Consider the following 23696-nt stretch of genomic DNA (forward strand, 5'->3'; position numbering starts at 1 on the left):
GTCTACCAAATAATTGATTTTAAAGTACTATTTCTGGTTTTTAAAGCACTGAATGGTTTAGGACCAAATTATATTAACGATCTCCTGCAGAAGTATGAACCTTCCAGGAGTCTCAGGTCTTCTGGGACGGGTCTGCTCTCTGTTACAAGAGTCAGAACTAAACATGGACAAGCAGCGTTTAGTTTGTATGGCCCGACCATCTGGAACAAACTCCCTGAATCCTGCAGGTCCGCTGCAACTGTTAACACTTTGAAATCCAGACTAAAAACGTATATTTTTGTCGCTGCATTTGAGTGAGTTGTTCATATTCACACTGCAGTATGGCTTTTATTCATGCATTTTATACCTGTTGTGTTTCTTTTATTATCTTTGCTTTTTAAATGCCTGTTTTTAAATGCCATTTTATAATGTGTTTCTACCATATTTATTCTTAAATGTCTTTTATTTTATTTTGTAAAGCACATTGGGTTGCCTTGTGCTGAAAGGTGCAATATAAATAAACTTGCCTTTGCAAAGCTCATATCAGAATCTTTTGAAAACGGTATTTTTTTTACGTGCACACATCCTTTTACAACCAACTTGACTCATCTTTTTAATACTATTCCATTTTGTATATGACATTGGTTTATTTTAGCTTTTTACTATTTTTCTAGTTGCCTATTTTCATTTAATTGCAGTCCTGACATTTATTTATTCTTGTTTCAATTTAAATGTCAAGCAATAACTTTTAACTCTGCTTTGTATTTTGCAGTGGTGTAAATTAACTAAATAGATTTACTCAAGTACTGTACTTAAGTACTATTTTGAGGTACTTGAACTTTACTTGAGTATTTACATGTTTTGCTACTTTGTACTTCCACTCCACTACTATTTAGAGGTTAATTGTGTAGGCTACTTTTACTCCACTACATTTATTGAATACCTTTAGTTATTCTACAGATTTGGATTAATGATGTGATACATAGTCAACACTTAAATAAGACTTTAGCTACACCTGGAGTAAATTCACAAGATACTCTGCAGTATACAACGTTATTAAAACTGCACTTTATCAGCTTTGATAACACTTTAATGCATTAATAATTATAATCAAAATGTATCTGAAATGGGCCAATCTGCATAATAAGTACTTAAACTGTTGGTACTTTTGATGCCAATACTGTTGTACTATTACTTGAGTAACATTTTGATTGCAGGACTTTTACTTGTTACAGAGTAGTCCCACGCTCTGGTACTTCTTATTTTACTCAAGTACAAGATCTGAGTACTTCTCTGTTGTTTTGGCAATAGGAACTGAGTGGTTGAAATGCTAAATGCAAACTGTGCAATGCTCCATAGAAACGCGCGCACACACACATGCACGAGTATTTGGAAAGTCAGGTGACGGTCACATGGTGCAGTCAGCTGACGCTAACGCTAACAAGCCGACTGACGGTTCTCCAGAGACGGATCTGACGGTCAGACAGGATGCCTTTCTCCGAGCTCTATTTTAACGTTGATAATGGCTACCTGGAGGGGCTGGTCAGAGGATTCAAAGCTGGAATACTGTCCCAGGGGGATTATTTGAACCTCGTTCAGTGTGAGACCCTGGAAGGTGAGTTAAACAATGGCTAGTAACACGAGCAATAGCTAGTCATACGGGGCTCATTCTAGCTAAAGCTAGCTGTCAGTCTTGAAGCTAGTTAGCTCGATTTACATCAACGATCGTGTTGCATTAAAACGCAATATTCAACTCTCTACTTGGCAGCAGTCAGTAAGCACCACGTCGACAATTTGCAAATATTTGTTAAAACCGTTGTCGAAATGTGTTTTTTAAAAGCTTACTATCCTCTAAATCCTAGCTAGCTAGGGAGCTAACTCTATGCTAACACAAGCTAAGCTGATACAGCCAAGTGTTTTTTCCAAGTGTTTTTTCTTATATTGTTCAATCACGGATTTATTAAGAGGAAGTGAAATAGCAATAGGAAGATGTTTTTACCCCGTGATGTCACATACTACACCGTATAACTACAGTGTCGAACAGATGGCATATTTTATAATCATTAGATGGCTGTATTACTCTGACACTCCCGCAGTTTATTATGGTCATTAACGCATACAGTCACTGCTTGTGAACGTTTTCTGGTCAACATCAATATGACTGAGATTGTAATGTTATAGTTAAATAGAAAGGAAGTGTTGCAGCACCAAAAGAATAAAGTAAAACATAATATAAGGTTAAATGTATTGGTATAGTATCATAAAAACATCATACTGCATCTGAGTACATGATTTAACATGTCATATATTACAGTATCAATGACATTATAATTCTAAATACAAAGATATCATCTTAACTCTGATGGGTTGTACAAGTCTATGTCAACACTGCAATTGCAATGTTAAGTGTACATGATGTGTATAAAATTTGCTAAAACTTGCACGCATAGTGGAATGGTTCTGCTGAGGTTTTAGATAAATATGATAATTTCACGCTACGTTGCGCATCTTGCATCTTAATTTAAGGTTTATTTCACACTTACTAAAATCTATAAGGATAAAGTTGATTGTCCTAATCTGCTTGTGTCTCCCTTGCAGATCTGAAGCTCCACCTGCAGAGCACAGACTATGGCAGCTTCCTGGCAAACGAGGCGTCTCCGCTCACCGTGTCCGTTATCGATGACAAGCTGAAGGAGAAGATGGTGGTGGAGTTTCGCCACATGAGGAATCAGTCTTACGAGCCTCTGGCTAGCTTCATGGACTTCATCACGTAAGCAAAAAAAAAGCTGTTGTGTTGAAATCATTTCCAACTTCCTGAACTGTAACCTTTTCTGTAAAATCTTTCTTTTGTGAATTTAACACTTGTGAAATACTGAAAAAAGCAGGGGAGCACCTAAAGCAAATAACATCAAACATCACATCAGTATAAAATCAAAGATAATTATAATATTAAAACAAACACATTCGATAACATAATCACATTTTTCACACACTAAAATAATAGTGTCAGGGTTAATGTTATTCATCAGTTTTTTGGCAAGAATTTAAGAAACAGATCTAGCTAACTGTCAGCTATTAATTTGATCATGCTTTAGATTCCCTTTCTCAGCAGGTTGATTTAATCGAGCACTTAAAAGTAGGGTAGGTAAGAATGGAGAAACCAGCTCGAGTGCGCTAGAATTTGAAAGTACACTACCGAAAAAAATCTGCTCCTTCCTTCAGACTTCCTTACAGAGTCCCTCCTCCAACACACACGAACGCACACAAGACCAATGAGGGCACGAGATAAGTTTGTGCCATCCAATGATCTGCCCCGGACCGAGGCAGATAATTGGACTTGCTTTTACAGCGCCACGGCTTCCACAGATGAAATATTTGTATATATTTATTGTCAAAGCATTTAATTTATTCATTCCTATTGGAATGTTAAGAGCATTCCATGGAATATAACAAAAAGGGTTTCTGACATGAATTACCTACCCTACCTTTTAATGTTTTAGAATATAGTTTTAATAGCTTAAAACCTGCTCAAGGGTATATACCAGGGGTATTCAACTAAAATTCAACGAGGTCCAGTTAGAGAAAATCTCCCCATGCAAAGGTCCGGAGCTTCAAAATGTCTAAGTTGCTTTATGAATTAGTGTGATATATATTGAAGTAGCCTGCAGCATTATAAACGTCTGCATGTAATCAAAAACTGACTGCCAATCAAATAAAGAAAATACAATTAAAAAACAACAATATTTATTGTCAATTAACATTGAACTATACAGATATACAGTACATACTGTGGATATGTGTAATGTTCCTCTCTGGCTGCATTTAAAAATAAAATGGAGAAAATAAATAAAATGGCTTTTGAAAATGTGTGCATCTTAAAAGTGTTTAATTTTAGATAAATAAAATAAAGTGTAGCAGCAGCTTGAGTTTCTTTGTTTCTTTGTTAACCGTTTCACATCATGACTTAACTGTTTCAGACGATTATAGAACAATATCAGTCTTTACACATCATAACAATTGAACAATTTTAAAGTTTATCTTTCTTTCCCTCTTATATTGCAGTCCCTCACTCAATTTTTTTTAATTCAGTGCGAGAATTGAGCTTGAGCTTGTCCTGCCAGGAGTTTGTAAATCTGGGCTGAAATGGTGTCAAGGCCGTTCTCATACACATGCAGGCAGACACGGCGGCAAACATACGTCTCTGGGCGCGCATTTGATTTACCAGGGCGGGCCCACCCCGAAATATTATATTTATATAAATATAAATGATAATAGCCAAACTAACACAGCAAGAGTAAACTGACAGGCTGCTGTGCCGCATCTCACTCAAAAACCCACACGACTCAACCCAGCAAAAAACCAGTCTCGCGTGCAGCCTTTCATTCAGAATTTAATAGCAAAACAAAAAAATGATATTAGACTAATATTTCAACATAGTTTAAAACAAAAATAAATATTAGGACAGAGCCCTCCAAATAACAACCATAAACATAATAATAAAACAATTAAAATGTTGTATTCAGCCCTGATTAAAACTGCGGGCCCAAATCCTGGATGGGCGGGCCCGCCCATGACGCAGGGTCTGCATGCAGGTGCTCATTGGTTAGCCTCGGTTAGCCTGCGCTGGAACGATATTTATTTTAATTTTGATCCTGGTGGACTGATCATATTGGGCTCTGAGACTGCTTATTTTTTGTGACCTCAGTTCTGACTTGAGAGGGAATGTTTGGTCAAACACGTTGTGTTTTGTCTCATAGTGGCGTTTTGGCACTTTTAATGAGCGCCACGGTCTCTGAATGAGACACGCTGGTTCTGTGCTCCCAGTGGGCAGGATGAACATGAATGAGTCCACTCGGGGTTAAAAGCTCTGTTCTCACTGTCCACTTTCCTCTTCTTGGAGAGCGCCATGTGTCATTATTTGTCTCTCCCTGTCTGCCGCTAACACGCCTGTTCTCACTCCTCTCCGTCTTCTCTCCCTGTATCGCTAATTATTCTCTTCACTCACTTTCCTCTCCACTTCTCTCTGCCGCGCTCTCGTCTCTTCTTCTGTGTTTCTCTTCCTGTATCTCTCTCGTCTCTTCTTCTGTTTTTCTCTCCCTGTATCGCTCACTCGTCTCTTTCGCCCCCTGTCGGCGGCGTTTAAAATAGAATCGCCCCGTCAAAATTGAAATTCCCTATTAATGTATTGATTATAGGTCCGGATCCGTATTGGTCTGGGTCCGGATCCGGACCGCGGTCCGCCTGTTGCCGACCCCTGGTATATACTATCATTTTGAAAAACCCAAGTTAGGGCATTAGTCAGAAGGTTACACTGATAGAGTAGAAACATACTTTTAAGACTTCTCTGTCATGACAACCCCCCCCCCCCCCCTTGTGTCTTCAGGTACAGCTATATGATTGATAACGTCATCCTGCTGATCACGGGCACCCTCCACCAGCGGGCCATCTCTGAGCTGGTGCCCAAGTGCCATCCCCTGGGCAGCTTCGAGCAGATGGAGGCGGTCAACATCGCCCAAACCCCCGCCGAGCTCTACAACGCCATCCTGGTGGACACGCCCCTCGGTTTGTACCCCCCTAAATAACCTGCCATTTAAATATGAAAAGTGTGAAAACTGAATGGTAATGGTTTTAGCAGAACAGCAGATGGTGCCAAAGCTAAAGGAAACATCTCCTTGCTGTTGGTTTTAATGTACTTTTCTTTGCTTTTCAGCTGCTTTCTTCCAGGACTGCATATCTGAACAGGACTTGGATGAGATGAACATTGAAATAATTCGTAATACTCTTTATAAGGTGGAGCATATTATATTTATTATCATACTTGATGATAAACATACTTAATGCAAGAGCTTTAAAGGGTCCCTATCATGCTTTTTAGGGGTTTCCCGTTCCAGTAGTGTGTTATATACCGTAGGTGTTTGTGCGTGTAAATGGTCTGCAAAGGCTAAATTCCACTTTATCTTTTTCTCTTTCATATTTATATTTTAAACAAATGCCATGATCTGGTTTTTGCTTTGTTTATTTATTGGTTACATAACCTTTTAAACCCTTTTTTCAGGCTTACCTGGAGGCTTTCTATAAGTTCTGCTCCAACCTCGGAGGAACCACGGCTGACACCATGTGTCCCATCCTGGAGGTGAGTCTCTGCCTTGTTTATTTATATAAATAAACAAACACACATGCACCTACACACACTCAGACACATCTGGCTAATTGTAACATCTGCTACGTCGTAAGTGCTTTTTAAAGGTTGTAATTATGTCCAACTTTGTTTAGGCTTACTAATTACTGTGTAGATAAAAATGCTAAGTGTTTTTGGCTGTGGAATAAAGTAGAGGCTCAGTCAGTCACTCGTTGTTGCTCCACTTTAATTCTACTTGTTGCTGCAGTTCGAGGCCGACAGGAGGGCCTTCATCATCACTATCAACTCGTTCGGCACAGAGCTGTCCAAGGAGGACCGCGCCAAGCTCTTCCCCCACTGCGGCAAGCTTTACCCAGAAGGCCTTGCTCAGCTGGCCCGGGCAGATGACTACGAGCAGGTCAAGGCCGTCGCTGATTTCTATCCTGTAAGTCCAAAAGCCAGCTTCCTGCTGAGATCCCCACAAACCAATCAAATATAAAATGTCTGTTTTTGGAACAGTCCATCCCTTTTTTGAATCAGACAATTTGTTCCCTCTACAGGGTGTCCGCGGGGTCTTAAAAAGTATTAAAAGAAGATAAATCAATTTAGCGAAAATTAAGGCTATTAAAACGTATTAAGCTGCGTTTTCCAAGTTATTACATTTTGTAGCTTGTTTTCAATAAGTATATAAATTGTCCAAAGAGGTTGTTTTCTACAGTTTGCCTGAATGTAATCATTGCGTAGGTGTGTTGTGTGATTCTGTGTAGTTTATTTATGGCATCCCGTTGGATGTGACGTCATCTGAACAGAACATCGCACGCTCACTGCTCGATAGGGCGCGAAGGTCCGTTTACGCCGGTTGTTAAACAACATCGTTATGGGGAAATGCAAGTCTGCGTCCAAATGGTTGGAAGATAAGGAGGAAGGACAATCAATACTGTGTATATAGGGGTGCAACAACTAATCGACTTAATCGATTAAAATCGATTACCAAATTATTTGCCAACTAATTCAGTCGTCGATTCGTTGGTGACGTCATCACGTGTGTTTTACGCGCCGTTAAGCTCCATCGTTATTGGTCTTTTTATCGGTACTGGAGACATTTAAAACATATGTCATGTATTATTGCTACATAAACATATCGCAGTTTTAGTGTCGCCAACTCGTTTCTAATATGCAAAAAGACAAACAAATGCGTATATGATGTATTTTCGATCTTTCCAATCCAGAAGAGAGATCTTTCTATCCCCGTCTGTGTGCGAGGGGGCGGGGCAGTTTACACACACGCAGCTGCTACATGCAGAAACACACACACACACGGAGGAGATGGCGGAGAGAAGCGCTCCAAGGTGTGGTTAAACTTTACCCGTCTCGATGTGGACAGTACTCGTTACCAAAAGTGCAATAAGAGTTTAGCATTTAAGGGCGCTAACACGAGCAATTTGTCTAAACATTTAGCAAAAGTGCCCCACATTCAGACGGAGGAATGCACCGGGTTCCACTGTCTTTCTAGTAGCGCTGTAGCCCCGTCCACGAGTAACACTTCCACGTCAGGTGTTATGTATGCTAGCAGCAACACATGGAGTTAACTCAATCATACAAACATGGGTTAATGATTAGAGGTAACTAATAATAATAATAATCCTTATATTTATTATAGCGCTTTATCAATGACTCAAAGCGCTTTACAAATACACATTACATATACAGATCATACATACATGTAATGGTCATCTACTGTGGACAATACCCACAGGAGCAAGTTCAGGTGAAGTGTCTTGCCCAAGGACACAACGGCTTTACAGACGCAGGGCCGGCGGGTTTCACCCTCTTGATCAATGCACTGCGCCACACCGCCCATCTTCACACCTCAAAGTCATCGAGGCGCTTTTACAAGTACACCTTGATATTATACATGTACTGTGGACAATACCCACAGGAGCAAATTTGGGTGAAGTGTCTTGCCCAAGGACACAACGGCCTGAAGAGTTCCCCAACACCCCCTTGATCTGATGATCAAACGCACAGACCACTGCGCCACCCGTCCCGACATAACTGAGTTATTTATTTTGTTAAAGTTTCAGCTATTCTGTTTACAGTTCTGTTATCACATTATTTAATATGATTTGTTAAAACACTGTTGTTTCTTTTGATGTGAAATATTATGTATTTCATTTAAATAAAAAGCAATGTTAATTTTGTTCAAAATGTGTTTAGTTAATGTAGTAATATATGTATTTTTGAATCAAGTATTCATCTTTATTGTCTTTGTTAGTTTCCAAATGCCTAAAACAACCTCAAGCTAAATCTAAAAGTTGATGGCTAAATAAGAGCGCTTGAGAAATTGTGCAAGGCATAATAGTCGATTAATCGTTTCATTAATCGATGGACTAATCGATTATCAAATTAGTCGTTTGTTGCAGCCCTATGTATATAGTAAATGTGAGGTAAAGTGTGTCCCCAGTGTAACCGGTTAGAACTCCAAGTGACGATGAGGTCTTAAAATGTATGGAAAGGGTCTTAAAAGGTATTACATTTCACTTCACTGCTAATATCTCTGACCCTCATGTCCTCAGGAATACAAGCTGCTGTTCGAAGGTGCCGGCAGCAACCCAGGCGATAAAACACTGGAGGACCGATTCTTTGAGCATGAGGTGAGACACACGTTATCAGACATAAACTCAATCCCATCTGGAGAAGTGACTTAAACCTTCTCCAAAAGCATCCACATCAGAGAAGGCTTCAATGTACACTGGGAACATTTCAAAAGTGTGTGGTTAAAAAGCATAAATGCATTACACAGATATTTAGATAAGAGAAGCTTTGTGGCTGTGCTTGGATATGACCACCTTTTGTGGTTGCTGCTGGCTTTCTCTGACCTGCTGACCTTCTGTCATTTTATGTTTTTTGCCCCACTGTGTATATGTGTGTATATATATATATATATATATATATATATATACATACATACATACATACATACATACATACATACATACATACATACATACACATATATATATATACATACATATATATATATATATATATATATATATATATATATATATACACATACACACACAGTGGGGCAAAAAAGTATTTAGGCGGCCACCAATTGTGCAAGTTCTCCCACTTAAAAAGATGAGAGGCCTGTAATTTTCATCCTAGGAATACCTCAACAATGAGAGACAAAATGAGAAAAAAAAAATCCAGAAAATCACATTGTCTGATTTTTAAAGAATTTATTTGCAAATTATGGTGGAAAATAAGTATTTGGTCAATAACAAAAGTTCATCTCAATACTTTGTTATATACCCTTTGTTGGCAATGACAGAGGTCAAACGTTTTCTGTAAGTCTTCACAAGGTTTTCACACACTGTTGCTGGTATTTTGGCCCATTCCTCCATGCAGATCTCCTCTAGATGTTTTGGGGCTGTCGCTGGGCAACACAGACTTTCAACTCCCTCCAAAGATTTTCTATGGGGTTGAGATCTGGAGACTGGCTAGGCCACTCCAGGACCTTGAAATGCTTCTTACGAAGCCACTCCTTCGTTGCCCGGGCGGTGTGTTTGGGATCATTGTCATGCTGAAAGACCCAGCCACATTTCATCTTCAATGCCCTTGCTGATGGAAGGAGGTTGTCACTCAAAATCTCACGATACATGGCCCCATTCATTCTTTCCTTTACACGGATCAGTCGTCCTGGTACCTTTGCAGAAAAACAGCCCCAAAGCATGATGTTTCCACCCCCATGTTTCACAGTAGGTTTGGTGTTCTTTGGATGCAAATCAGCATTATTTCTCCTCCAAACACGTCAAGTTGAGTTTTTACCAAAAAGTTCTATTTTGGTTTCATCTGACCATATGACATTCTCCCAATCCTCTTCTGGAACATCTAAATGCTCTCTAGCAAACTTCAGACGGGCCTGGACATGTACTGGCTTAAGCAGGGGGACACGTCTGGTACTGCAGGATTTGAGTCCCTGGCGGCGTAGTGTGTTACTGATGGTAGCCTTTGTTACTTTGGTCCCAGCTCTCTGCAGGTCATTGACTAGGTCCCCCCGTGTGGTTCTGGGATTTTTGCTCACCGTTCTTGTGATCATTTTGACCCCACGGGGTGAGATCTTGCGTGGAGCCCCAGATCGAGGGAGATTATCAGTGGTCTTATATGTCATTTTCTAATAATTGCTAATAATTGCTCCCACAGTTGATTTCTTCACACCAAGCTGCTTACCTATTGCAGATTCAGTCTTCCCAGCCTGGTGCAGGTCTACAATTTTGTTTCTGGTGTCCTTTGACAGTTCTTTGGTCTTGGCCATAGTGGAGTTTGGAGTGTGACTGTTTGAGGTTGTGGACAGGTGTCTTTTATACTGATAACGAGTTCAAACAGGTGCCATTAATACAGTTAACAAGTGGAGGACAGAGGAGGCTCTTAAAGAAGAAGTTACAGCAGGGTTCCCGCGGGCTTAAAAAGTCTTAAAAAGTCTTAAATTTGATAATCTGAATTTAAGGCCTTAAAAAGGTCTTAAATATGAAAAAAATAAAATAAGAAAGGTCTTAAATATGATTTAGAAGGTCTTAAAAATGATCGGATTTGAAAGGTACTTCTGTGTTGCGATCGCGTCTAAATGTGTTTTGGGGAAAATGTCCGGGCTGCAAAGTAGCCAGTACGGTAATAGCCTTTCAGTTCCCCCCAACAATTTGTATTAAATTAAATCAACATGGAACCAGTAATCACTAACTTTGTTTGCCCCAGCCCCTTATTGGAGAACACCCAGCTAGTAACCTAGCAACCAAGCTTCATCTAGCGGCAGTCAGAAACTGATGTATCTTCGAGTCTCCTTTCAAATTAATATGGGGAAGTGTAAGTTCAACCGTATTTGGTTGGAAAACATCTAATTTAGTGCTTGGTTGAAACCAGTGGTTTATTGACCAACGATTATGTTGGTCAATAATTAATATCACGATTATTAAATACGATTATTCATTGACTTTTAAAACATCCATTTATTGAACTTTAAAACAAATAATAATTTGAACGGTATCTTTTTAACTGTTGATTACCCTGAACGTATAATTCAACTGAAAAACCAATACAAAAATTACTTAAATAAATGATACATTTAAATAAATAATATCAAAATAATAAATACCAATAAATAAGATCAACAAATATTTTGGAGCGCACTTCCACAAGCTACTAAACATATATAAATATGATAAATAAATTAGACTAAAATTAATTAGATCAAATATGTTGTAGTGCACTGTCACAACCTATCAAAGCAAAATAATCGTTTTTTTCGATTATGTTTTCGTAATTGTGCAGGCCAAAATCGTAATTGCGATTTAAAATACGATTAATTGCACAGCCCTAACACACACGCACACACACTCAAGCACACACAGACACACTTTTTTTTTTTTGTCTAACACGCTAACACAGTTCTGTGTACTGTTAAGGTGTTATGTTTAGTCATTGTTCTTATGTTGAACATGAATACATTTACTTTGTAAGTAATTATGGGACGTATTTCTTCTTTCATAGCAATTTTCCTTCATACTTTCTTGCCGTGAAATAGGTCTTAAATTCTACTTAAAATGGTCTTAAAAAGTCTTAAATTTGAGTTGGCGAAACCTGCAGGAACCCTGTACAGGTCTGTGAGAGCCAGAAATCTTGTTAGTTTGTAGGTGACCAAATACTTATTTTCAACCATAATTTGCAAATAAATTCTTTAAAAATCAGACAATGTGATCGTCTGGATTTTTTTCTGATTTTGTCTCTCATAGTTGAGGTATACCTAGGATGAAAATTACAGGCCTCTCTCATCTTTTTAAGTGGGAGAACTTGCACAATTGGTGGCTGACTAAATACTTTTTTGCCCCACTGTATATATATATATTTTGTTGTTGTAATTGTCTGTTTCCAGTGATGTATCCCTGCACAAAACCACAAACACAGTTTGTACGTGTGAAGACAGACTCAGATCTTTTTTTTATTAATTAGAAAATAAGTAGAAGTAAATGTAGATAATTATATTCTGAAAATTGTATTTGATGGGCAAAACCTTTTTATTAATATGAATAAATTGCAAAACAAACATTCTGGGTATTTATTTTACAAATGATGATCAACAAATATACAGTGGGACATTTTATAACTGATTATCAACTTGTTGTCATGTGGGCAAAACTTGTGTTTTCTAAAAAAATACAAAACTATTTTGGCATTTTTGTCCTTCATCAGCTGGATATTGATTTATATTCGCAATAAGCCAAAAATAAAACAATAATTGTCATTGTGAGCACTGTGGTGCTTTTACACTCATTTTCCTCCTCCGCTTCCTCCCTTCAGGTGAAGCTGAACAAACTGGCTTTTCTCAACCAGTTCCACTTCAGCGTCTTCTACGCCTACGTCAAGCTGAAGGAGCAGGAGTGCAGGAACATCGTGTGGATCGCCGAGTGCATCGCCCAGCGGCACCGCACCAAGATCGACAACTACATTCCTATCTTTTGAGCCTTCTCTTCCTCCTCCCTTTTTCCTTCTTCCTTTCATTTCATCCAGTCGTACGTCTTGAACATTGTCTCGCAGTCTCACCTGGTTGTTAAGGATTCTGACGCTCTGATGTTAAAGGTTCTGCATTCTTGACTCGCAGGTGTTAATTGATTCCAGGCATCCGAATTTCCTGTTGTTGCGGGAGTTCTAGCAAAGGCTCACAAAGTTAAACGCATAATCAACCTAAATATAGAGCTGAAACATAACCAGAAGCAGCTCGGCCCATCAGAAAGGGTTGTTGGTATTATCAGCTCAGTAGATAAAGGATGCAACTCATTTGCAACTCAAAACATTTTCCAAGATTGTCTTAACTTTCTGGCGCCTAGTGTGTTGTTTTAAGCGGCACACTCTCCACATCAGCTCGCAAAATACACGAGAAGAAGAATTTGCAATCTACTAAGTCCACAAAACAAACCTCCAGCCACAGGACAGAAACGCCTTGGTTTTATTTGAACTCCCAGCACAACAAACACCAACCATCTTTTTGAGATCGTGTTAATATCCAGACATACAGTATGAAGCACTTAAAGGTGCAGTGTAATTTTTTATTGTGGATTGACTTTAGGAAATCAGTAAAAGGACAAAGTTAGGGTTTGAAAGGGTTCAGAACTCTAACCTGTCATCAAAACATTCCTTTTCATAGCGTCAGTGTCCACCAGGTTCTGTCCAACCTGTATTTATTTCTGTTTTAGTGCTAGGTTTTGTCAGCATGTCTGATCATTACTGTGGTTTCCTCCCCAAAAAAGGTGAAGTGTGTGAGCCCCCCGCCCCCTTCCTAATTAGCTGTCTTAACTAGATTGTTGTTAGATATAAAAAATACAGCAGCCGAACAGGAGCTTCCAGTCCTCGCCGTCCCTTTTCCTGTTTGAGTTTCTCTGTAAATGAACTGGAGTGAGGCAAATCTTGAGAGTATATGAAAGACTTAATGTTAAAGCTATACAAAGATATATAGATATTTAAATATGAATATATGATTTTGTTTTTTTCATGCTGTAAAAATTGATCTGTTTCTGTTTCTTACTTGTGAATGTGTACTGTAAATGTGATAACAAAATAAATAGACGAAACTGCACTAATGCCCCAAGAAATGAATAAAATACACATGGGTTGTAAATATTTTCACTATATATACAGATGTAGGAAAGAAAGCAATGTCATCAGAAGAAGTAGGAAAGGGTTATATTCATACATTTGCGTACAATATATAAGACGTGTGTAATTTTAAGAGTTGGGTATCGTAACTGTTAAAAATAAGTAATACAAAAAAAAAGTAATGTGTATTCTTTACTGCAGATGAGAGCCAGCAGAATGCTGTGTTTGATGGGATGTAAACAGCTCTATGATTAATAGAACATGCTGAGATGCAGATGTTGAGCAGGTTCACTGTTTATCATCTTAGTTAAGCATGTTGGCATGGCAACATCTGCTAGTTGAACTACGTTCCCTAGACCACCACCACACATGGCCAACAAAAATACAAAACCATATAACCCTAGATTTGAAGGTTCCCAATCACACAAGAAAACAGAACCTGAGTAAAATCCTAAATGAAAGCTAGTCAGAGCTGCTTCAGTTTTTATCATAGAGCTCTTCCGTAGCAGTTTCTTTGCAATAAAGTGTCAGAGTGCTCTCCCTGAACTTTAATGTCACAACAATTTAACTTGTTTTATGTTTTTTGAGTAAATCAATATTTACAAATGGACCTTACTTTCCAGCTGTTCCCGTGTTTTCAACAGCCTCTATCAGTCTTCCTCAATAGAGGAAGTTGGTTTAGTTGTCTTGGAGGTGGCATCACCTGAAATCAATCTGGAACATTATCCACAACAAGGATCTATTTATTAATCAGAGTCAATTTAGTTTCAGAATCCTCTTTACAATCTTATACTGTTTATTATATGTAACCTATGAAACTTGTTCATATTTATTAATTGCAAATAGCTTTAGCCTCAGATATCTCCCTGATGATAGAATAAGCTTCAGCACAGGCCGAACTCTTCAAGTCTGATTGGGTCCAATCAGGCTGCTGAGCTCCAGCTGTTGTATCAGCAGCCTGTCAGTAAAGTGGGGACTCTTATCAGAGAGATTCTGAACTGACCGCAGAAGCCCATGAAAGGCATCAAACCATGACCTTACAGCTTAAAACCAAAGCCCGACTCTTCGACCTGCACTGCTCTGTTGGCCTGACGGACTGGGACATGGACAAGGAGCTGAAACTGGCCACAACCACGGATCAGTTATACCACGGTGACTGATTTCCTTAGCTTCACTGTGGGTGGAAATGTTGCAAATGAATCCAAACAGCACAGTAAACCGCTGAGGAGGATTGTTCATAGTTAAAACTGATTATGAGATGGTGTGCAAGATGTGCAGATTGTCAGTAAGCATATTTGTGTGTGTCAATTTGTTAATCTATCACTGATGACAGATGACAAACTGAATGATCAACATGTGGTCCAGAGGCCTTCTTCAAGAGCCTCGAGAAGAAAAGACGAATTCATTTGGTACGATAAAACATCAGGTAAGCTCAGAGAAAAACATTGTAGTTTCTTTTACAATGTCTATAGATTCATCTGCCGATTAAACAGCTGACTATCTGCTTTATGCAGGATTTACTTTAAAAGCTTTTTACTTTTGTATTCCTTTTTAGCACATTTGACTGATATTCTATGGTATTAAAATTATCCTTTGGTAATGGGTCAGGGTTTCTCACTGTAATGCGTTGTTAGTAGGCTACTGTACCAGTGGGTTAGAGGAGACGTTTTTTGTGGGAAGTATGCTTTTTTGTTAAGCCTTAACTAAGAAAATTAACGTCCGTCTGTGAAGACTGTGTTAATGAACTACTTGTCAAAGGAAAGAGAGTAGGTTTGTGTATATATATATATATATTTCCCAAAAACGTCTCAATAAGACATTTGTTAAACAGATTTCCTCCCTGACAAATCATTACCCCCTGATATTCTGAAACATGCTGATTTCACATGCAGTGTTTCTACTCCCTTTCTCATACTTTTTAACTTATTTTCCTCTGTTTTCCTGATGAAAATAGTACCAGTTGGACCAATTGAAAATGGATGTTACTTTTTCTTTTTAAAAAAACGCAAATACTTTCACTGTATTTTTAAACTGTGCATTTGATTTTTCTATCCTTCAGACACCTTTGTGAAGCCAAACCTGTGGCTGCTGGTGAATCCCAATATTGCCAGCCCTATCCAGTACGGAGAAAATTCAGCAGATCTGCAGGCTCCCTGTGAACCCGCTGATGAAATCCAAAAACCACCACGGAACCCAGCAGGGACTCAACGTCAACTCGGCACAGAGCTCCACACGTGTGCCCCCCATGGAGCTCCTCTCAAGCATGAGATGCTGCACTCCACTGACTACATGGTATAGTATTCAGTACAGACATCACAAATCAAATCCCATCACATGTATGGAGGCATAGTTAGTTTGCTCCCAACAGTCACAGTTAATATTGTGCAACCAATCTTACATTTTAAACTTGTTTTGCAAGGTGAATTAATTTATTTGTTGTAAAAGCTCCAAATAAAGATCACATATTAATTAATATAAGGTGTAAATGGTCAAATCCCTGCGCTGATTTTTTTTATTATCCTCGAGCATACCACAAATACTAATAAAGCATTCATTCCGATAATTTGAATGTGTGTTGAATCATAACACCATCTTTTGACCACTAGATCAAGAATGAAGATGTCTCCTGTGCACCAGCCAAGAACAGACGCAAGGGAAGAACCCCGAAGACCAGGGTGAGAAAACTGGACTTGGACATTATCCATATTCCTCTAGGAACTCCTCCCTTTTTTTTATTAATTATTAAACCCCCTTAAAATCTATTTTCTCATTAATCATCTTAATATGATTGATTGGTTTTACACATTTCATATATGTGATTTTTTACACCTGTTCACTTTTCCATAGCTTGAAATTGTCTGGACACTGTTTGAAAAAGGTTGACATTTGAAGGGCTTAAAATATCCTTGAGGAATACATATTTTCCTTAAGATCTGTAAGGTTGGCGTTGCACAAGTTTGTTTCCCCGGTTTCTGAAATGTGTCATTCATGTGCACCGTCAGAAGGATTCATGGGCTTTAAATTAGTGTTCTACTTGCCTCCAGGACAGCAGGAGCCTGAAGCCAGGATGCTGGCCTCGTCCACCTGTGAACTACTGCATCCTCATCGCATTGGCGCTCAAGAGCAGCCATACTGGGAGCCTCAAAGTCCAGCAGATTTACAACTTCACCAGGTCAGAACTTGATAGTTTGGTAAAACACACACACTAAGTTCATATAAAGATTTGTAGTCTAGTCCCATTATACAACACACTCTCACTCCATGATCGTCCAGGAGCTACGTTTGGTCAGGGTCCCGTGGCGTGCAGTTGTGACGCTCCTAGGCTCCTTCAGCTTCATAAAGGGACGCAAATAACTTTCAACTGATTGCAATGTATTCCGATCTGCGGCGGGATTTGACGCTCATGGAAACACGCAATTCGTTTGTGTCGGCTGCCCTTAAAGGCAATGTGAGCTTCCATTCCCATTGGATAACGGAGAATTTAACACCCGGAAGTAAGTAAGTCGATTGATTTTACAGTGATATCTGCACTACTCATCGACTAAAAAACACCAGATTATCCTTGTTAATTACACAACATTGATTGGTTTAAATTGTGTGCAATGCTTTTGTATTTTTCCCCTTCTATTCGGAGAAACAAATATTTTTTCGGCGTAAAGGATGGCAGAAGACACTAAACTACCCAGAATCCCCAGCTATCGTTTAGGACTACACCTTGTGCTCTGTTTGACAAACCCCGCTATTAGTTCTCAAGCTCTGTGATTGGTTGACCTCCAACTGCATTCCATATGAAAAAAAACGAAAGAGTGTGGGAGAGAAACTCCCTCTGGAGTGAACTTTTTGGTTTTTTGCCTTTACAGACCATTTACATGCACCCAAACCTACAGCATGAACACACTACAGGAAAGGGAAACTCCAAAAAGCATGAGAACCTCTTTAAGTAGATTAAAGGCAAACTCTTCTGAAATGTCTGTCTCCTCTCTTTTTCAAGTGCCTTTGTGTTATGTGCAATACTCAAGTTACATTGGAGTGTTCCTCATATCCCCCCTATTTCCCCAGAGAGCACTTCCCATTCTTTCAGACAGCCCCAGATGGCTGGAAGAACACCATCAGACACAACCTGTGCTTCAACAACAGCTTCCGCAAAACCTGCAACCAGCTGTGCCGAGATGGCAAGAGGAAGTCGTGTTTCTGGCACCTGACTCTGGACGGCCACCGTCGGCTGAAGGACGAGATTCGCACGTTGACGGGAGAATCCTTGAAGCAGCTGGAGAAGAGCATGTCCCGCCCAGGTATTTGTGATGACACTTTATTCTAATTTAACGACAACCAACACTTCAGATTCCCTACAACAGCCAGTAATTTCAGCTCTCACTGCAGTAGTAAATTAATGCAGAGAACTACTAAGTGATAAGATGTTGCTTATTATTCATTTGGTCAAACAATTTGCTACAGAATACCTTGTTCGGTGGTGTAGCAAAGTTGATAAAATGTAGCTTTTTAGGGTTTCAATGTGTCACAAAGATGGTATTATAATGTTTAAATATTAAGACTTTTTTAAGTGAGATACTAACAGCTGTTTTCTTTTTGTTTCAGATGTAATTCAGAGTTTATTTGCAGTGTAAATCAATGCATAATAAAACCTTCTATACGGAAAGTATCTGTATTTTTTTCAGTTATGCTGTGTACATTTATGAATGCATTTTGTGTATTTCTTTTACATGCGTTGATAGCATTTTTATGTACTTACAGTATGTTACACAAATTGCAGTCAGGTAAATATATGAGCACAACTCAAAGAAAGTGAACTGTTGCACATCCTACATTTCAATGTTAGGAGGACAAAATATTAACATTCCTTATGTTTTAATGCTTTACTAGCTTGAATATATTTGGGCTCTGCAACCTTTAACATTCTTTGAAATATAGGCATGAATCCCATTATTGCCTTCAATTAACTAAAAAAATGTCATCCTTAGACAATCTGATAATGGTGGTTGGTGCTCCTTTTTTAGAACGGCGAGTCCGCAAGCAACATCTTATGTGCATGATAAATCACTGTCGAAAATATGAATTATTTCAGTCTCGTCTTGAAAAGGCGTCTCTGTATTCAACAAAGCTAAGTTATTGTTTGTTTCCAAAACTTAGTGTAAATCTTCACTCTGTGAGTTAGGACAGGATCAGGATTATAATGACAACATGGCTACCTTTCAGCTAGCCGACAGCTGGCATAGTTTAATACAGCAACCTTACATCTTGAGAGACGCAGGACTTTTGATAAATAATTATATATGATTTTAACTATTCCAATATGTAGTGCACAACTAATAACAAACCTTTCTGATCAGGCATAACGGCACAGTACAACAGTTAACAAATAAACCCATTACCACCTCCATTAGACAAACTATTGAAAACATTCAATACAAATGTACTTAAATAGCCCTAACCATGTTAGTCATTAACTGGCCTAACCTTACCTAGCTAAGACATATGATAAATGAAATAATTTTGTGATGTGGTAACTTCCTAGAGTGGTAAAATAAAATCCTCTCATTGTGCTCTAACAGCCCTGCATGTATTCTGATAAGCCTTCAAATCAGGTCACTCACTTGACTGTGGATTTACTTCTCTGCTTCCTCGTGTCCCTTGAGCAGAATATACAGCGGCATGTGAAGCCTCTGGAGTGTCCTGGTTTTATGCATGAATTGGTCATTAAAAGTGATCTTCACCAAAGTAACAAGTATAGACAAACACAATGTTCTTAAGCTAATAACACACACATATTTATAATCTTTCATGGTTTTATTGAACATACCCATTAAACATTAGAAGTGCTGGTGGTAAAAGTAAGTGAACCCTTGGATGTAATAGCTGGTTGAACTTCCTTCTGCAGTAATAACCCCAAACAAACACTTCGGCAGCTCTAGATCAGACCTGCACAACGTTCAGGAGACACGTTGGACCATGCTTCCCCACAGAACTGCTTCAGTTCAGACATATTGTCAGGACGTCTGGTGTGAACGGCTCTCTTGAGGTCATTCCACTGCATCTCTATCGGGATAAGGTCTGAACTCTGACTGGTCCACTAAAAGGCAGATTTTGACTTTTGCCTCATATTTGCTGGGCGCCCACTTCTAGGAAGCACAGCCACACTCCTACATTGGCTCCTTTTTTAGAAAAGGGGTCTAAATATGGATAGATAAATAATTTAACTTATCAAGAGTACTACCCCAAAATCAACCAAAACATGATCGTAGGTCTTCTGAGATTATTTTTTTCGATCAACAGATGCTTCGAACAATACTTCCAATCTTGTTTCAATGATTAAAATGAGGTTTGATAACTACTTACTCAGTCAGTTGTTGTAAAAGTCGGAGTTCACTTTTTCCAACCTACCTACACTGTGAATTTTTAAACAATGTTTTCAAACCCAATAATTTGTGTGCTATCTTCTTGCTGTGGTCCTGGATCCTCTATCCTGAGTTCTGGATTAAGTTGTGGACTTCGGGTCGTGGCTAAACCTGTCTCTGCGGTCCTGCCTGGGTCTCGTCATGCTGCTTTCCCTGAAGGCTCCCACAGGATCTTAGTTGACATCTTCGTAGATTCATCTTCTTATTATAGACGTATGCATTTCCAAACATTTGGACTACCTATGCTGTAAAATGTATTATCTCTTCGATTTACACACGGCATCTATTGCACGTCTGTCCGTCCTGGGAGAGGGATCCCTCCTCTGTTGCTCTCCCTGAGGTTTCTCCCATGTTCCCCTTTAAACTGTGGTGTTTTCTCCGGAGGTTTTTCATTGTACGATGTGAGGGTCTAAGGATAGAGGGTGTCGTTTCTGAACAATCTGTGCTATTGTATTAGCTGTAAAGTGTCTCTACTGTAGGCTATTTTTATTATATGTACAGCACTTTGGCTCGACCTAAAATCGTTTATAAATGTGCTATATAAATAAAACTTGATTTGATTTGATCAGTTGAACAAATTCTGTTTATTCACTATTTAACTTTGTTAAGGTATTTGGCAATGATTTAAGTAGTTTTTTGTCTATTTGGTACCTTAATTTAGTATGTTACAATAAATGAACCATTTGTTTTTAGTGAAAAACATTTACAAATATGCTTAAATGTTCCTAATATTACGATATCCATTACTACATTCCTCCGCTGTGCAACATTTGTTATACTCAATGCAAAACTATGAATGGCACCGCATGATTCGATTATGAACAGCGACCGCTCCCTTCTCCTCCTCCCCCTCCTCCTCTTCAGCAGTGCTGTGTCTGGATCAGTGGTGCAGAGATATTACTTTTACATCCAAAGTCATGTCCCCTGGGAACAGGCTCAAAGCACTGCAGGAGGTGGGGGTTTACTTTTTATCAGGGCCGGCCCTAGACTTATGGGGGCCCTGAGCGAGCTTTGGTTTGGGGGCCCATCTCACTCTAGCGCGTTCTCACTACGCACAACACGGAACCAACTTTTGTCTTGTGTTAGCATAAGCACACATATCGTATAAATAAGCATGTAAACACCATGGACCTAACATCCTCTAAGGGGGTCCTCACCTCCTCTAGGGGGGTCTGGTGGCATGCTCCCCCGGGAAGATTTTTTTTAAATATTGAAGTTAAAAGCATCAATCTGGTGCACTTTGAGAGCAACATTAAGAGATCTATGGATACATCTCTCAACACCCATATGAAACAGAACTGTAAACAGATTTTTCTTTATGGATATTTTACAAATCACTCCCCTTTTTCACTGTATTCTTGTTTTGTCATATAGTATTTCATAACTGTTTTTCATTTAGTCTCTGGCTTTCCATCTCATAATGTTCATGGAATATCATTCAGAATAATTATAATTTCATGGAAAAAGAGGTTGCACATTTAAATTCAGGTGTTGTTATGGCAACGTCAGTGGCCAAACAGCCACATTTACTACTAAAAATACGTTCAAACATGATGTCGACACATAAAGCAGTGGCAACTATGCCACCATTTCAGCTGACTTTTTCTCAGAAATACTGTCACATAACATCCATGTATTTCAGTGCTAGGTTGATGCTTATCTAAGCTAACTATGAAACACTTTAACTGACAGGACTCAGGATCAACTGTGTACTGTAAGCTGGCTTCTAGCTTCATGTCGAACAGTAAGTCAACATTTCCCAGAGAGCTTTCTTTGAAATCACCAGGTAACGCTAAAAAACATAACATTTAGATTGTATGACAGAGTATTTATTTAATATATCTGGCTAGCTATAGCTACTTGCTAACGGTTTAGCTTACCCCCGCGATTCAAAGTAACGTCAACGTAGCTGTAATTTATGCTTTGCTTACATGTTCGCATAACTTGGAAGTTTACTGACATTTACATACCTTGTTTACCTGGCTCAAGTGGTGACTCTGGGGTTGTTGTGTGAGCCACCACTTGATAATTGTCATATTTTTTAAGACCAAATGTTCTTATATCCATTTTCAAAAACTCTGACTCCGACTGACAGTTTATTTTAAACATTGTCACAGCTCACAGGATAGGTACCTGTCAGCCAATAAAATAGATGTTTATTTCCATTCAACTCAGGTTGGTCTGGTGCATTGCCTCTGTTGCATTCACTGAACACGGGAAATTACAATCCTACCATCCTCTCTAGTGTCATGATGAGGTTCAGCACCGTTAATTTATTATATTATTGACTCAATATAGTTTTGGGCCCTGAGGGGTCGCTTAATGGGTCGGGCCGGCTCTGGGATCAATGGTGCTTCCTTGAATGATCCCATGTGTAAATGCTATAGGCAATTTCTAGTGACACGTTCAAGTTTTACTTACTATATAATCCCAATTATAACTTCCAATAGCTTTGTGAATAAAAATTCTCTTGGAACCATGAATAATTGTACAGAATTCCATCCAGTGGTATGTACTCAAGATGCTCAGGACTAACCAGCACTTTGGTCAAGAAATACATGGTCCTCAAAGAGGAGTACTTGTAACTATAGACATCCTCAGAAGTTTCTTATAGTATAATCTAAATAATTCTGGATGGATTTCCAATACATTTGGTAAAAAAGATAAAGGTAATCTTCTCATAAATATAACACTTTAATATAAACCAAATATGTGCTAAACTAATGACTTTCCATTAGACTCGGCTGCATTTGGTGCTTAGTGATTCGAAAATGATATTGCATTGGTTTTTCAGACAGATGCAATGCAATTATAATAATATTTTTTCTTTTATCCAATTCAAGCACAATTTACCACACTGACTTGGCCACCATCTATAAGCAGTCGGAGGAAAACCTTATGTACATAAACTATTATCATGCCTGGATCGGCCTTTACAAAAACACAAGCGACTATTGGGCATGGTCTAACGAAGAAAACACTTACTTCGATCTTCCCTGGGCACGATACGAGCCAGACAATGGCGCATGCTGTGCTACAGTCTATTACAGTCATAAAGGGTAATGTCAATATGTTCTTGCACTATTTTAACCTGTTAGACCCCAAGCCTGTTTTTCAGGTCCCAGGCTCGAAAATGACATTTCTAGAACAAATGACCATAACTACACTTCTAAAAGGGGAAAATTAATAGTATTTTTTCTCAAAGTGATGATAAACCTGTGAGTTGGATGTAGAAAAGTCAGAATCAATATAGATGTTTTTATTTTAAAGAAAATTCAGATTGAACATAGTAAAAAACTGTAAATTATAGCGTCCGTCCAAAAAATATTTTTTAATTATTGTGAAAATTACACTTGGATGATGAGTTAGTAGACTAAAAGCTTTAGGAATCCAAAGTACAACATATAATAAGTACCCTGTATCAAGATTGATGCAAAACAAGTGAAATTTGACCTTTTTAGAGAGATTTAGCACACAAAAAACACTTCTGGGGTCATTTGGGTGGATTTTCCATATCTCTGGCCCCCCTTGGTCGA

The 23696-nt window shown here is 38.8% G+C and overlaps 2 protein-coding genes across 3 annotated transcripts; both read left to right on the forward strand.

The window, feature by feature from the left end:
• Nucleotides 1-1378: 1378 nt before the first annotated feature.
• atp6v0d1 (ATPase H+ transporting V0 subunit d1) lies at nt 1379-13727 on the forward strand. The gene is made up of 8 exons (XM_079663101.1): nt 1379-1594; nt 2578-2749; nt 5363-5541; nt 5690-5769; nt 6035-6112; nt 6366-6542; nt 8674-8751; nt 12455-13727. Exons 1-8 carry the CDS (start codon nt 1468-1470, stop codon nt 12614-12616), a joined length of 1053 nt encoding a protein of 350 aa, XP_079519227.1. The 5' UTR covers nt 1379-1467; the 3' UTR covers nt 12617-13727.
• A 912-nt stretch (nt 13728-14639) lies between these two features.
• foxr1 (forkhead box R1) lies at nt 14640-18569 on the forward strand. Of its 2 annotated transcripts, none has more exons than XM_079663099.1 (7): nt 14640-14899; nt 15081-15173; nt 15807-16039; nt 16354-16422; nt 16797-16919; nt 17807-18039; nt 18344-18569. In XM_079663099.1, exons 1-7 carry the CDS (start codon nt 14779-14781, stop codon nt 18552-18554), a joined length of 1083 nt encoding a protein of 360 aa, XP_079519225.1. In that variant the 5' UTR covers nt 14640-14778; the 3' UTR covers nt 18555-18569. The 2 variants fall into 2 exon arrangements, with proteins under 2 accessions (XP_079519225.1, XP_079519226.1); XM_079663100.1 differs by having other exon boundaries at nt 14662-14899; nt 16792-16919; nt 18344-18422.
• Nucleotides 18570-23696: the final 5127 nt, after the last annotated feature.

Source organism: Notothenia rossii (assembly GCF_949606895.1).
Source record: "Notothenia rossii genome assembly, chromosome: 2".
Classification (NCBI taxonomy): Eukaryota; Metazoa; Chordata; class Actinopteri; order Perciformes; family Nototheniidae; genus Notothenia; species Notothenia rossii.